Raw genomic sequence first — 16,227 nt, 5'->3', positions numbered from 1 at the left:
AATTATGTGTTTCGCCTGAGTTACTTCGACAACTCTTCGCGACGTAATTATCCTCAGCCGGATTAAAAATTTCGTACATTTGTGGCCAAAATGAAACATCGCACTCATACTTTTCTTCACATGTTCTTTGATTATCTGTTTGTTTATCATTAAAGCTCTCTTTTCATATGCGCAGAACGCACCCCTACTATTCCTGTGTTTTCATCGGAATCCCCGCACTCACGTTTTATCAAATTTCCATTTGTATTTATTCACGCACTCCTGTCTGTTTCCATATTGGCCAAATCTCGTAACGCGCCAATGGTTTATATATCGTTCGGTGATTGGTTGATTGGCTGGAGGCAGGAGTGTTGCGAGAAAGATTCGTTAGTTTTGAGGTGGGCGACGCACTGTACGGTTGTCGTTGCAAGAAATTTGTAGGGTTTAATGCTGTGTGTTTTATGTATTGTTCACGTTTTATAAAGAATACGCTTATTTAGTAAAACCAGTGTAAAGTATTTTTGTTTTAGTGATGGCCCTCTATATGGCAGGGTTCAGTGCCTTTTATGAATTAGGGACGTAGTGTTGCAATAAAGATCATAATTGAGGTAGTAAGGTTGTGTTTGGTGGTGGAGGATCGCCGCTTAAATCCTTACTTTACTCAATTCCAGCGCTGGAACGCAAAGTTCCGTAACAGATGTGTCATCCTTCTTCTACTGGTGAGACATAAAGAACATTGTATGGCCAGATTTGACAACGATTGGTTGTGTGGGACTTTAGAGGTAAAATTGTATTTCGCTCATGGGAATATCTCACCTGGAAGGTCTGTGTACCCAAGAGAATGTAAACATATTGTGACCTGATAAAAATGCGTAGTGATGGCCCAGTGACTGGAAAACATAAGTGATACAATTACTTGGTAGAATATACACGAACATTTTGCCTTGCTTTGAATAATTAGGGATATCCCAGTTTGTTTAGCAAGATCTTCAGATTTTAAATAATCAAATTATATACGAACTTCGCTATTGTATTGGGTTGCCCATGGAAACCATCAACCAATCGCGATCAATCGAAATTGTCAGCTTGATTTCTGTGAGGGTTCTTTAAGTGGCACCTGAGTCCACTTTTTCGACTTCAGACTCACCAAAGTGCTCATAGCATCAGAACGATGTCGCCTGTATCAAAACACGGCAGCAGCATAGTGAGACAAACTGTGATACTATAGTAATAAATCCAGGTGCGAGAACAATGATGGTGAGCTCCCGTTGCTCAGTGATTGTGCTGAACCAATGATAAAGGATCAGTGGTTTGTTAAAACCTAGCGAGCATACGTCGCTCACAGAGCAGGTCGTAATGAGGTCAGTAAATGTTAAATGAGGGCGTAAATGTTTGTTGTTCATATATCTCTTTCTGTCGTGATTGTCAATTTGGCCGACGTGAGTAATCAAAATCGCGATCGAAGTTTGGTATTCCAAACGGATTGATGAACGTTTAACGCCGAGTGCACGCTGTGTTTTTCGAGATCGCGGTCGGTTTATAGCGATGAAAGTTGAAGCGCACTCTAGTTAAAACTTTCACATCGCAAAAAAATAAAACCATATTACAAGGATGATATTTATGACTCAGTTACAAGGATCATGACGTGCTGATACCCTGATTATTTTTGGCCGACGGCTTTGCTAGTCTCGACGCAGTAGTGTATTACGATGCCGTGGAAGGGAAAATTGTTAATTGTTCTCTTCTCTCTAATCTGGAATGGGCGTGGGTGTTTGAATTTTTTGACTGGGAACATTTCGTGCAGCTTTTTAGGCTTCTGATTGGTTTATTGAGTTCAGGTTAGAGCTCGCGCTGTTTTGGCGAGCGGTGCTTTGTTTACGTTTATTTGGTCCAGTCGAAACACCGCACGTTCTGAGCTGGTCAATTGCGTTCTGAGCTGGTCAATTGGTTAATCAGGGATCGGAGATAAGTTCGGGTTGCTGTTTTAGAGCGGCGTATTGCTGGTGTCGGTTTGTTCGCAGTAATCGTGTAATAGGTGTTTGAAATCATCTAGTGTGACACCTGGGAACTGTGTACATTCTAGACAGGTGTGTTGGAAAAATTGTTGGCACAGTTCACGTGTTCTAGACGTGCGCGCTTGAACCATTTTTGGATCGAAAAAAGCCCCATGCAACGAAGAAAACACAAGATAACCTCATAATAAAGTCTTTCATTGTTGGTTTTCGGTAATATCAATCTCTGGCAAAGCATTAACAAATCGTCAAGCGTGCGGCGACAAAGGGTTGTTCAAAAACTTGGAAGCTGTTGGCGCTCTCGTTACAATAATGTTCCTCACCCGAGGATACTTTGCAGAGAATACCCGACCCAGCGTTAATTCGAAACGCTTCGCAACCATCAACCAATATTTTATCAGCGATGTCATTTACACATCCCTAGTTGATGGTAGACGAAAATTAAATTCACTCGTTAATTTTTCCGGTCTTTGAAAGTTGCGTATCGCTCGCCAACTGTCAGATACCAAATCGCTTCCGACGGTTTCGGTTACAGCATTCCAAACGATTTACTCAGTTGCTATGACTGAAACTAAGTCTGCTTGCGTGTTCTTGCTATAGACCACTAAATTTGGAATACCGTGAGAAAAAGACGTTGCAATATCAGGTGGCGTAACTTTAAATTGTTCCAAGTGCGTTAGTGACGTAGCCGAGTAACTTCTACCGCGTGCCAGTTGCTTACTCAAGTTTCCGAGACAGTTGGATCGCAGAGTAAATGAGAGAAAATCAGAGTAAATTGCGAACGGGTCGCACGCATTTAACAAATTACAATGAAAATAAGGTTTGTCGTCGAGCCGGATACCAGAAGAATGTGTGAGTTCAGCAGGAAACTCCGTCTACAACCTTCGGTCCGTCTGTTATCCAAATGTGTCAAGAATTAGGTTGGGAAACATGCGTGTTGCTACACGGTGTTCGTCCGCATCGGAATGAAAAATTTAATTTCTTCTCCACGCAAACCACCGCCAGTCACAGTACAAATATCAAAACCAGTATAAACACACTTACAAAGAACCACTAACACACAATTAACAACCACTAACACACAATTAACAACCACTAACACACAATTAATAACCACTAACACACAATTCACAATCACTAACACACAATTCACAATCACTAACACACAATTAATAACCACTAACACACAATTAACAATCACTAACACACAATTAACAACCACTAACACACAATTAACAATCACTAACACACAATTCACAATCACTAACATACAATTAATAACCACTAACACACAGAGTAAATGAGAGAAAATGAGAGCAAAATTCGAACGGGTCGCAAGTATTTAACAAATTGGAATGAAAATAAGGTTTGTCGTCGAGCCGGATGCCAGAAGACTTAGCGAGTTCTGCAGAAAAGTCCAACTCCGTCTACTGCCTTCGGTCCGCCTGCGTTCCAAATGTGTGAAGAATTAGGTTGGGAAACATGCGTGTTGCTACACGGTGTTCGTCCGCATCGGAATGAAAAATTTCATTTCTTCTCCACGCAAACCACCACCAGTCACAGTACAAATATCAAAACCAGAATAAACACACTTACAAACAACCACTAACACACAATCAACAACCACTAACACACAATTAACAACCACTAACACACAATTAACAACCACTAACACACAATTCACAATCACTAACACACAATTCACAATCACTAACACACAATTAACAACCACTAACACACAATTCACAATCACTAACACACAATTCACAATCACTAACACACAATTAATAACCACTAACACACAATTAACAATCACTAACACACAATTAACAACCACTAACACACAATTAACAAGCACTAACACACAATTAACAACCACTAACACACAATTAACAACCACTAACACACAATTAACAATCACTAACACACAATTAACAACCACTAACACACAATTCACAATCACTAACACACAATTCACAATCACTAACACACAATTAATAACCACTAACACACAATTAACAATCACTAACACACAATTAACAACCACTAACACACAATTAACAACCACTAACACACAATTAACAACCACTAACACACAATTAACAATCACTAACACACAATTAACAACCACTAACACACAATTAACAACCACTAACACACAATTAACAAGCACTAACACACAATTAACAACCACTAACACACAATTAATAACCACTAACACACAATTCACAATCACTAACACACAATTCACAATCACTAACACAAAATTAACAATCACTAACACACAATTAATAACCACTAACACACAATTTACTTACGCACATAGACAAAAAATTTTTAATTTTATTTCCACCGTCTTCTGGTTCTTCTTCCCGCGTCATTCCCGCCTCTTCTTCTTGCAATCAAACCAAACCCTCGTTTCTTCAATATATAAAAAAAACTAAACCAGTATAAACATACAACCATCATCATAATAGACTGACCAGAAAAATATACTTCACAATAAATCAAACATCACAATTAACAGAGCACTGATCCTTTGTAACTGGTTTATAACAATCGCCAAGCAACGGGGACTCGATACCATTGTTCTCATATCCGGATTTACTGGGTATGACAGGTTTGCTTCTCCCCACTACTCCTGCCTACCCGCGGTAACGTCGCCGCGATATTTAGCTGGTTGTCGAGGTGATTAAACGGGCGTTTGTACGGGGTGATTAAACAAACGGGCGTTTGTCGAGGTGATTAAACGGGCGTAAACTACTTATGTTGGTCACATTATGGTTAACATTATATCGTCATTGTGCCACACATTATAATGGAAACAACGTCATAAAGGGTTAAAAACTGTAGTTGACATGGCCAGTATAAAAATGGGAGAGGCCGCCAACGCAGCAGGAACGTTAACAAAGTCGCCCCTGTTTCGCTCCACCTGCGTTAAGGGGCAAGACATGGGCAAGTTATGTTGGACAAAGCAGTCTGTTTGCAGTAGTATTGACACAAGGTTTGAGAAGTACTGCGGAACAATACAGGGTCCAGAACGTAAATTACCAGGAAGCAGGGGACGGTCAAAGATAATGTGGGTTAAAGTATATTTTTGACAAATAAAAAAGACTTAGGTGCAAAATGCTTGGAGCGTATAATTCTAAAGATAAAACCCAAAGCTTATTGGTTTGCTCGTAAACATGCAGTGGCCATCTGTCTGCAACTTACACAAATAAAGCCAAACGTTTCAAACATTTACTGTGTTCATTACCTGTTGACTGAACATATAAATGTTAACCGAATGCGCTTGTTGTGAGTGGTTTGCTAGTAAACATAAAGTCAAACGTTTCAAACAATTACTGTGTTCATTATCGGTGCTAAACGTAGACTGAATGCGCTGGTTGTGAAAAGCAAGAGGCAACAATAGTAAGACATATCCGTATTTTACAGATGTCTACGGGCAGTGTGCTTTTAGCGATTATTAGAAACAACTGGGCGGCGTTTATAGACTTGCCTGTTTTGCGTCAAAAACATTTGTGTTTTCGAAGCATTAATATTCATTTAACCTTCGTTCAAAGTGTTTTGTTAATTATTTATATAACTCGCAACCCATTTATAAATACTTAATTAAACTGTCTCATGCCTTTAATCAGTTTAAGTATGAAATGTTGTTAAATACTACAACCTTAATACGTCTGAGTAATGCCGTTTTAACCAGTGCATGTATGTTTAGGGTTAATATCTACAATCTGCAAATGATTGATTCGTTATAAACCGGTTCCCGACCACGTCGATAAAATGATGAGGTTGCGACGAAACCGACTTGTTGTCCTTCTATGTCTGCTTGGATGTGGGATGTTTTTTCTAACTAACAGAAAACCGACGTTCGTCGTTCAGACAAATCATGCGGAAGACTTGGATTACAAACCTTCATTGAAAACCAACACAATTTCAAAAAACCATTTTTCTGACTCAAGGTCAGTGGTATTATATTCAATGTGAAGGATTTGGCGACAATAACATAAAACGTAACACTACAAATATACGTAACACACCTAGGCAATTTGGAAAAATAAATAATGCGGTTATTTATCATCGCCTGCCAGTACTTTGTAAGTTGAAAGCTCTGCAACGTGATGTCGTTTTTTGTTCAGCTTCATATCCGCAAGAAACAAGTCAACTGCGGAGAACGAAATTTCAGAAATTTCCGGGACGTTTTGTGAATGTGAGTGGAAATAATTCAACGTGAAAGTGTGATTATGAGCAAGAAATATCAAAATATCGCACGCTAAATGTTCTTAACCCTGCAGTTGTTCATAAATTTGTTACTGTCATTCGCACAAACGACCATGAAAAACTGACAAGTTACAGAAACGCAATACTTACATATTGATTGCAACATATAGTTTTCGTGTAATTACTTCACTGTATAATGTTGGGCCATCTGTCACAGCAGAAATGTATTAATGGCACAAGATGTCCTTGGCTTAAATCGACAAATGCGTGCTGCATAACAACGTATTGCTTAGCGGTTCATTGCGTTTCACATAATTTAAAGGGTAGATCACGTATACCTTTATATTGCCCAAGCACTAATGTTCCAGGAGGACACTTGATATTATTTAATTATTTGTCAAGTTGTCGTTTGTCGGGATTTAACTTTTCTTTTTTTGCAGTTATCGATCTCGGGTGTTTTCCACCAACCAATTTCGGGAAATCCGGCCCCTCAGAAAGGCATGAGAACATGACTCAAAACCAATGCGCACTTCACTGTCACAAACGGTAAGTCGCATGTGACGACATTTTATGGGTTATGAATTAAGAATCTGACGCTCTTCTGGTGGAGAACAACAAATATACACCTTTTGTTTAAAAAAGATTGTATTTTCTGACGTTTCGCCTGTACGTACGACTAGGCTTCTTCAGAGAATAAAACAAACACAGTAGCGAAGCGAACCAACAGGGCAAAGAAATTGAGCGACGAAAAAACAAAAGGGCGTAACAGCTAAAACACAGCGGGACATAATTCAATGGACAACATCGATCATAGGTCAAACGGCCAAACATGGGAAACAAAAGTCACGAATTGTTACGGGCGAAATTGCCGATTTAAAACTTTGTGTTGTTCTCCACCAGAAGAGCGTCAGATTCATAATTCATTATGATACCTGGTGGTCAAAGCCTATTTTCAGTTTTCATTTTATGGGTTGATGCGAAAATTCAAATAGGAACCTTGCAGGCTCAAAACAGTAAATTTAAATTTCAATGAATTTTCATTGAAGTTGTATCCGATACGCACGGTTGCGTTATCTTTAGCAAGGACCAGACCTGTTAATTTATAATCACAACCTTGCTGCCAATCTATTTGTTTTAGCAGCTATTTGCTCTGTGTCATGTTTGTTATCAGGGGTTACTTTATAATACCCGACAGATGTAGTGTGCTTGAAATAGTGCGAGACGAAAGTAATATGGATACGTGGAGTTGTTTGCGTAACCTCTGGTCTGGTGCACATTCTGTATGCTTTGTGGCGATTGTAGCTTGAAAACGGAGCTGTAACTATCTGATAGCATGTTGATTAAATGCGTCACCAACATGTACATTCACATACGCGTTAAAAAAATCGTGTTTGGGAAACTCGTGACAAACGATTTTACACTTCCGTTTGAGCGGAACCGTCGCCACCTATTGGGCCAGGATTGTAACAAATTATTGGTTGGGAGTAAGGGCGGCGCATTGACACCACGCAGACCGTTCACTATTGAGAAGCATAAAATGCTTATGAAAGGGAATATGTGAGCTAGCCCTGCTGTACGAATGTCAACATGATGGTCTGTGGAAACTGTACAAAAGTTCTTGGTACGAAAATAAGTTTATCAATCAGTCAAAATTTTAGGCAATATTATTTTCCAATTCCCCTCCCATAAAAAGCGCGTACAATTTCGTATCATCGTCAGTGACGCGTTACTCTGCAGACAAGGTAAAACACAGATCAGTAGTCATCGCCAATCAGCACGGGTTAATTCCTATGGTCTTTTATGACATTTTCTCATGCACAATTCATTCACAAGTCATGATTTTCAAACCCTTGGTTTAATATTCGCTAATGGAATTCTTAGTTCTACATTTGGTGTAACATAGTTCACACCGCATTACATCTGTTCATAATTTCAGAAAGAGGTCGTATGCCGGCTTGATGAAGGGTGGGATATGTGCGTGTGATTCAGATGTCCGCAAAATCGGAAACATAAGAAGCGAATCCCATGAGTGCAATATTGCGTGTCCGGGCAAGTTGGATGAGAATTGCGGAGGAGAAAAAGGCGTCCGCGCTTTGAGAATAAAATCCGGCTGTTTTGAAGGTGAGAGTAACAAAAACGTTGAAGCATGGACATGGTCGTTTCTGAAGCGTCTGTTACATTATACGTTACCTAACATTTTCATGGCTCCAAAGTTTATTTTAATAATCATTGCCACCATATATTTTGAACTTTAGTGGAAAACACTTTGTTTGCCAATGGTTGTCCACGACCTGAACCTCAAGTGTTTGACAGTCAGTCAGTATATTTGCGCAAGTCATAAAATCCGCAAATATGATTGTCGAGTAGATTCTTAAAGTGGGTAACGTTGTTCAACGGCCATAAAACCCTCTCTTAAAAATCCTGCACTACAGAGATTTGGAAAACAAGAAGTTAGAAATGTGAAGAAAATCTTTTTGTCTATTTTGGTGTGAGTAATGATAATGTGAAACAAGAGCTCTTTCAAACTGAAAATAACTCTTTTTTTCAAGTTGGTACTGTGACAACTAAATTGCCCAAAAAAATGCACCACCTAAACCTCTTGTATTATGCAGCACCGTTCAAAGACTCTCTCGTCGAAAAAAGGACCATAGGCTGCTTCTCAGCGCCCACCAGCGGCGATGGTTTTCTTTTGTACCAAACAATTTCTTCGACTCGATGCTTTGAAAAGTGCCAAGTGCTTGGACACGCGTTGGCGCTGTTTAGAGAGGCCCAAGACTGCTTCTGTGGACGCATGAACGCAAGGTTTGTGAACTAAACGATGTTTAATCCAACACCAAACGCCATGAGACGTTTACAACACGAATGAAGCGAACCGATGACATGTTACAGAATTGCCACAGGTTTTTGCCGCACCTAAAGAAAAATATACGATGTTTAAGCTAAAACGTATTTGTATGAAAGTAGTGCGAAATGTTTTTACCTTACATGGAGATTTTATTTTGTTTTTTGAGATTTTATTTAATTGCTTCGGTTAATATAACTTCCTTATACATACAGCTATTCTTGTCCGATGTGTGGGACAAATTACGTCAAATAATTACAAATAAAATCCACGTTCATATCCTAGATTCAATTTAACTCACAAACTGAAGCAGTGCGAAGGTGGGAACTCAGTACAAGGCTACCGGACACTGGAAGAGGACAAGAGGTGTGGAAATATTCGGATCCTTCCACAAGGAAGTTACGTGAGGACTTGGCTCGGGTCGGCTCCAGGATCAGGGATCACGTGGACTCGCTACCTCCTGGAGAAAGCTACTGGTTATTACGGAGGAAGTGCTTACGGTGAACTTATCATGCATTTGAACGGTAAGTTTATACAAAAGGTTTTATTTGTAAGCGCGTTGTAAAATTTTATTTTAAACATGTTGTAAGTTTTTATTTCTAAACAGGTTATAAGTGCTTTATTTTAAACAAGTACGTTCACACCTTTAATCGATATTTAGTTGTCCGCTAGTCCGTGGTTTGCTAATAGACGTCAAAATTCCTCTAAATGTCCAATCAGATGAGAATTTCTTTGTGAGCGCCGTTTTTCAATGACGTCACAAATTTCCTTTTTCCCACCAGGGTTCCTTGGAGAAATGTTTCCCATCAGCGAAGGAAGAACAGATTTTGTGAAGAATCATCTGATGGATCCGAAGAAACCGGACCTCCAAGATGTGATCCTGGTCATCCGTAATCCTTACAATGCGTTCATCGCCGACTTCCACCGAGTTTCCACGAAGGGGAATCACACGGGAAGAGCGAGTCGCCAACAATTTGACAACGGTAAGACTTTTGTCGGCTTTTCTTGGCAATCTTGTGCTGTGTCTTGTGTATTTTTGCTGTCGATTAGTATTTAACAAAGTGACCACTGTGGTTTGTCTCTGTTGTTTGATACCCAATTGAGAACCTAACGGATCGATGGCGTATCATGTCTGGTCTGCAAGTTTACTCCCAGATAATTCGCCGACCTCGGGAGTTTGACGCAAAATCAACCCCACTATCATGAGTTTTTCCTAAACCTGCAGGGTTAATTTTTAATTATTTCACTTCGTCGCAGAATTTTTGAAATACATTCAATCGACGATCGTATATTGGAAAACAATGCCTGAAAATTTGTTGAAGAGCAAGAAGCCGTTCCTCATCATCTTCCACGAACACATGGTGGAGGACCCTGTATCCAATGTGAGGAAGATGGTGAACTTCCTCCCGAACAAACATCTTCATCCGAAGGACCTGGACGAGCGTCTCGCTTGCTTGAGTCAGGAGCTGAAAGGAAGTTTCAAAAGGAAATCTGCAAAGTTGGATTTTAATCCTTACACCGAGCATACGACCACGGAAATGAACAAAGCGATTGCTTATGCGAGGAAGACGTTACTTGACGCTGGTGTTTCTCCAGTGATGCCTGACTATGAAACTGCAGGGCCAGATGTCAACTTAAGCGACGGAAAATCGTAACATTGGCTCGTTTTGGGGTCGTATAGAAATGTTAGCCTCAAAGAAATCCATTTTCTTCAAGTAGAATTGCTGAAAAATAGTTAGCTCTTGGGGCCTATATATGATAGTTGGTTACTTCTAGTGTTTTACTGGAATTTCACCAACACTATTGTGGTGTTTCCACAAGGCAAATAACTGATTTAGCATATTCACCATTCACAGAAGGAAAAGCCATTTTTAAAAATAATTTGCTTGCTGCTAGAGTAAGGAACATTTTGTGCACAAATATATTTGTTTGAAGTGATTTTAAAAAGTCTGTCTTTTTGTTTTATTATTCAAAGTCATGTAGCAATCTTTACGCCGAAACAATATTTGTGTCTTACGTTCCACGCCACGTGATTTGATGTCCAAGATGTTTACGAATGTTACTTCAGCATAACTTGTATTTGTTTCTTCATTGGTTGAGACAATCGCCCGACTTCCACTTTCAAAAAACAAATATCTTGACTGTCGTTACCTATGCATTCATATCCAATAGCGTTTTGTATCAAAGATTGGTTTCTGTGATCTTATGGTTCAGCAAGCCTCAAACTTGTACTGTTTTACTTATATGCAAAATGTTGTTGTTGGCATATGCTGTAATTCGACTCACATACACCGGCTTATTCTTCAATGCTTCATTTATTTTCTTGCACTTTTACTACTGAACACAATTTCCTTCGCGTACAACAAAACGTCATAGTTTAATATGACAAAAATTATAGAGGCAAATTCAGACTTAAAGAAACATTTGACTGAAATTTTGTTAGGGTTGGGTTTTTTAGGTATGTTTGGCTACAATAAACGGTTTTGGAATGTGGAAAATAAAAAAAATCCACGAAAAATGAGTACCTCCAAAAAATTGTGTTTCGAGTGCCTTATGTCGTTTCAAGTTTTACTACACATATCCTTGCTTGTGTCTATCAAAACCTATGAAAACGGTAAAACAACCTTCAAATGAAAGTTTGTCACTTTAAAATCAAAAATATCTTCCTTGTAATATATAGCAACCGTAACAACGTGCAACGCGCTGGAGTAGCCTAAATTTCACGTCACAAACTAGACATCAAGTATGTGTTGTTTTTTGCCTGAGATATTTGGATTTGCGGGTTTAAGGCAACAAGTACACAAACGGAATTATGTGTTTCGCCTGAGTTACTTCGACAACTCTTCGCGACGTAATTATCCTCAGCCGGATTAAAAATTTCGTACATTTGTGGCCAAAATGAAACATCGCACTCATACTTTTCTTCACATGTTCTTTGATTATCTGTTTGTTTATCATTAAAGCTCTATTTTCATATTCAGAACGCACCCCTGCTATTCCTGTGTTTTCATCGGATGCCCGCACTCATGTTTTATCAAATTTCCATTTGTATTTATTCACGCACTCCTGTCTGTTTCTATATTGGCCAAATCCTGTAACGAGCCAATGTTTTACGTATCGTTCGCTGATTGGTTGATTGGCTGGAGGCAGGAGTGTTGCGAGAAAGATTCGTTAGTTTTGAGGTGGGCGACGCAATGTACGGTTGTCGTTTCAAGAAATTTGTATGGTTTTATGCTGTGTGTGTTTTTTTTGTATTGTTTACCTTACTCAATTCCAGCGCTACCGAAAAAGTTCCGTAACAGATGTGTCATCCTTCTTCTACTGGTGAGAAGAACAGAAAGAACATTGTATGGCCAGATTTGACAACGCTTGGTTGTGCGGGATTTTAAAGGTAAAATTGTATTTCGCTCATGGGAATATCTCACCTGGAAGGTCTGTGTACCAAAGAGAATGTAAACATATTGTGACCTGATAAAAATTCGCAGTGATGTCTCTGCAACTGGAAAACATAAGTGAAACATTTACTTGGTAGAATATACACGAACATTTTGCCTTGCTTTGAGTAATTATAGATATTCCAGTTTGTTTAACAAGATCTTCAAATTTTAAATAATCAAATTATATACGAACTTCGCTATTGTGTTGGGTTGCCCATGGAAACCATCAACCAATCGCGATCAATCGAAATCGTCAGCTCGATTTCTGTGAGGGTTCTTTAAGTGGCACCTGAGTCCACTTTTTCGACTTCAGACTCACCAAAGTGCTCATAGCATGAGAGCGATGTCGCCTGTATCGAAACACGGCAGCAGTATAGTGAGACAAACTGTGATACTAGTAATAAATCCAGGTGTGATAACAATGATGGTGAGCTCCAGTTGCTCAGCGATTGTGCTGAACCAATGATAAAGGATCAGTGCTCTGTTAAAGCCTAGCAAGCGAGTAGTCAGTGCGAGTAATTAAAATTGCGATCAAAATTTGGTATTCTAAACGGATTGATGGACGTTTAACGTCAAGTGCACGCTGTGTTATCGAGTTGGGCGATCGATTTTAGCGATAAAAGTTGAAGCGTTAAAACGATCACATCGCAAAAAATTACAACCATATTAAAAGGATGGTATTTACGGCCCAGTTAGAAAGAGCATGACGTGCTGATACCCTGATTATTTTGGGCCGATTGGTTTTCTAGTTTCGACGCAGTACTGTATTACGATGCTATGGAAAGGAAAATTGTTAATTGTTCTCTTCTCTCTAATCTGGAATGGGCGTGGGCGTTTGAATTTTTTGACTGGGAGCATTTTATGCAGCTTTTCAGGCTTCTGATTGGTTTATTGAGTTCAAGTCGCTGCTTTGCCGAGTAGTGCTTTGTTAACGTTTATTTGGTCCAGTCGAAGCACCGCATAATGCGTTTTGAGTTGGGCAATTGGTTTACCGGGGATAAAGCCCGGGATGCTGTTTAAGAGCGGCGTATTCCTGATGTAGGTTTGTTCGCAGTAAGCGTGTAATAGGTGTTTGAAATCATCTAGTGTGACACCTGGGAACTTTGTAACTTTGTACATTCTAGACCAGTGTGGTAGGAAAATTGTTGGCTCAATTCACGTGTTCCAGACGTGCGCGCTTAAACCATTTTGGGATCTAAATAACACAAGATATCCTCATAATAATGTCTGCCATTGTTGGTTTTGTTTAGCGGACACGAACCACTGTTTCGCGAGACATAATACAGCAACTTAAAACCTCGTCCAATAAGTAGACTTGGTGTGTAATATGCAAAAAAATTTAACGTTCAGAACTCTTTTACTTTCCAGAAAGCGTTAAAAAAACGTAACCAATCTCCATGTGTGCGAACGACAAAGGGTTGTTCAAAAACTTGGAAGCTGTTGGCGCTCGCGTTACAATAACGTTCCTCACCCGAGGATACTTTGCAGAGAATACCCGAACCCAGTGTTAATTCAAAACGCTTCGCAACCATCAACCAATATTTCATCGGCGATGTCATTTACACATCCCTAGTTAATTGGCAGACGAAAATTAAATTCACTCGTTAACTTTTTCCCTTCTTTGGAAGTTGCGTGTCGCTCGCCAGCTTTCAGATACCAAATCGCTTCCGACGGTTTCGGTTGTAGCATTCCAAACGATTTACTCGGCTGTTATGACAGAAACTAAGTCTGCTTGCGTGTTATTGCTGTAGGCCACTAAATTTAGAAACTGAGAAAAAGACGCTGCGATATCAGGTGGCGTAAATTTAAATTGTCCCAAGTGCGTTAGTGACGTAGCCGAGTAACTTCTACCGCGTGCCAGTTGCTTACTCAAGTTTCCGAGACAGTTGGATCGCAGAGTAAATAAGAGAAAATCAGAGTAAATTGCGAACGGGTAGCAAGTATTTAACAAATTACAATGAAAATAAGGTTTGTCATCGAGCCGGATGCCAGAAGACTTAGCGAGTTCTGCAAAAAAGTCCAACTCCGTCTACTGCCTTCGGTCCGCCTGTGTTCCAAATGTGTCAAGAATTAGGTTGGGAAACATGCGTGGTGCTACACGGTATTCGTCCGCATCGGAATGAAAAATTTCATTTCTTCTCCAACCAAACCACCGCCAGTCACACTACAAATATCAAAATCAGTATAAACACACTAACAAACAACCACTGACACACAATTAACTTGTACGCACACAATAAATAATAAACTCACTTTTGATAAACTTTGACTTTGATTATTTCCACTGTCTTCTGGTTCTTCTTTCCACGTCATTTCCACGTCATCTTCTTGCAATCGAACCAAACCTTCGTTTCTTCAATATATAAAAGAACAAACCAGTATAAACATACAACCATAAGCATAATAGAGTGATCAGAAAAATATACTTCACAATAAATCAAACATCACAATTAACAGAGCACTGATCCTTTGTAACTGGTTTAGAAAAATCGCTAAGCAACGCGCGAGCTCGATATCATTGTTCTCGTATCCGGAATTATTTCGTATTATGACAGGTTTGCTCCATTACAACTACTCCTGCCTGCTCGCGCTAACGTCGCCGCGATATACTGCAGGTTGTCGAGGAGATTATGCAAGGGTTTGTGTTGATATGGTATGAATCGTTGTCCATTCTAAACCGTCCAGTTAATATGTAACTAAGGTTCTAGTCAGTCGCCATGAAAGTGAGAATAGTACTACAGAGCATATTTTCACAACATTTGAAATAGCAGTTTTCCAAATTTACGTGAAATTAGAGTAAAAACCTTACAGTTTTAAAGAAGCAGCCGCGTAATTTCGTATTTGTAAGCAATTGAATTTTCAATGAAAGTTTCAAATCCTTCACGTATGAACGTTATTGACTACAACGTAAATATGATGTAGTGCTGCAGTATCTCTAGCAAGGGCAAAACCTGTTTAATTTTTAATCGGTTCTTGTCAAGCTGGTATAGTAAGAGCTGTTAATCAAGTATTTACCACAACGACCAAGTTTACAGCCTCGAGGTATTTATGTGTAAGTGGGCCGACAGCTTTCCTCAATCAAATTTGTACAAAGTAGTTGGATGCTTTACCAGGAGTAGCGTTCGGGGAATATATAGCTTTGCAGTTGCAACACCTAGATCTTCCTTAAGTATGTTCTTATAGTCAGTTTATATGGCGATAAAGTACTTAAGTTGGTCGCATTATGGTTAAACATTATACCGTTATTGTCCGACGCATGACAATGGAAAACATTTATTGAAGAGTTGAAACCTGTAGGTAACGTTGCCAGTATAAGAATGGGCGAGACCGCAAACGCAGATGAAACGTTGAGAAAGTTGCCCCTGACCCTCTCCACAGAGGTAATGGGCAGCCCATAGGCGAGTTATGTTGGACAATACAGTCTGTTTGTAGCATAGTATTGACACAAGGTTGGAGAAGTGCTGCGGAACGATACGGGGTCCTGAACGTAAATTACCAGGAAGCAGGGGACGGTCAAAGATAATGTGGGTTAAAGTATATTTTTGACGAAGAAATTGAAATAATTAGGTGCAAAATGCTTGAAGCGTATAATTCTAAATATAAAACCCAAAGCTTATTGGTTTGATCGTAAACATGCAGTGGCCATCTGTCTGCAGCTTACACAAATAAAGCCAAACGTTTCAAACATTTACTATGTTCATTACCTGTTGACTGAACATATAAATATTGAGTGAAT

The 16,227-nt window shown here is 39.4% G+C and overlaps 1 protein-coding gene across 1 annotated transcript; it reads left to right on the top strand.

Annotated features, from left to right (window-relative positions):
* The first annotated feature begins 4,929 nt into the window (after window positions 1–4,929).
* Window positions 4,930–11,896, top strand: LOC145905712 (sialate:O-sulfotransferase 1-like). Its single transcript, XM_082992978.1, has 9 exons — window positions 4,930–5,070; window positions 5,710–5,953; window positions 6,131–6,201; window positions 6,653–6,758; window positions 8,149–8,333; window positions 8,825–9,014; window positions 9,340–9,578; window positions 9,837–10,037; window positions 10,312–11,896. The coding sequence occupies exons 2-9, from the start codon at window positions 5,775–5,777 to the stop codon at window positions 10,707–10,709; spliced, it is 1,569 nt and encodes a 522-aa protein (XP_082849104.1). The 5' UTR covers window positions 4,930–5,070; window positions 5,710–5,774; the 3' UTR covers window positions 10,710–11,896.
* The last annotated feature ends 4,331 nt before the right edge of the window (window positions 11,897–16,227 follow it).

This window comes from Ascidia mentula, chromosome 6 (assembly GCF_947561715.1).
Source record: "Ascidia mentula chromosome 6, kaAscMent1.1, whole genome shotgun sequence".
Taxonomy (NCBI): domain Eukaryota; kingdom Metazoa; phylum Chordata; class Ascidiacea; order Phlebobranchia; family Ascidiidae; genus Ascidia; species Ascidia mentula.
This window is presented reverse-complemented; position numbering and strand designations above follow the sequence as displayed.

Excerpts from the sequence above, each read along its gene's own strand:
- LOC145905712 (XM_082992978.1), top strand. The coding sequence starts at position 5,775 with ATGATGAGGTTGCGACGAAACCGACTTGTTGTCCTTCTATGTCTGCTT. Across the intron at positions 6,202-6,652 it reads TTCCGGGACGTTTTGTGAAT|TTATCGATCTCGGGTGTTTT; the intron begins GTGAGTGGAAAT and ends CTTTTTTTGCAG. Across the intron at positions 9,015-9,339 it reads TGTGGACGCATGAACGCAAG|ATTCAATTTAACTCACAAAC; the intron begins GTTTGTGAACTA and ends TTCATATCCTAG.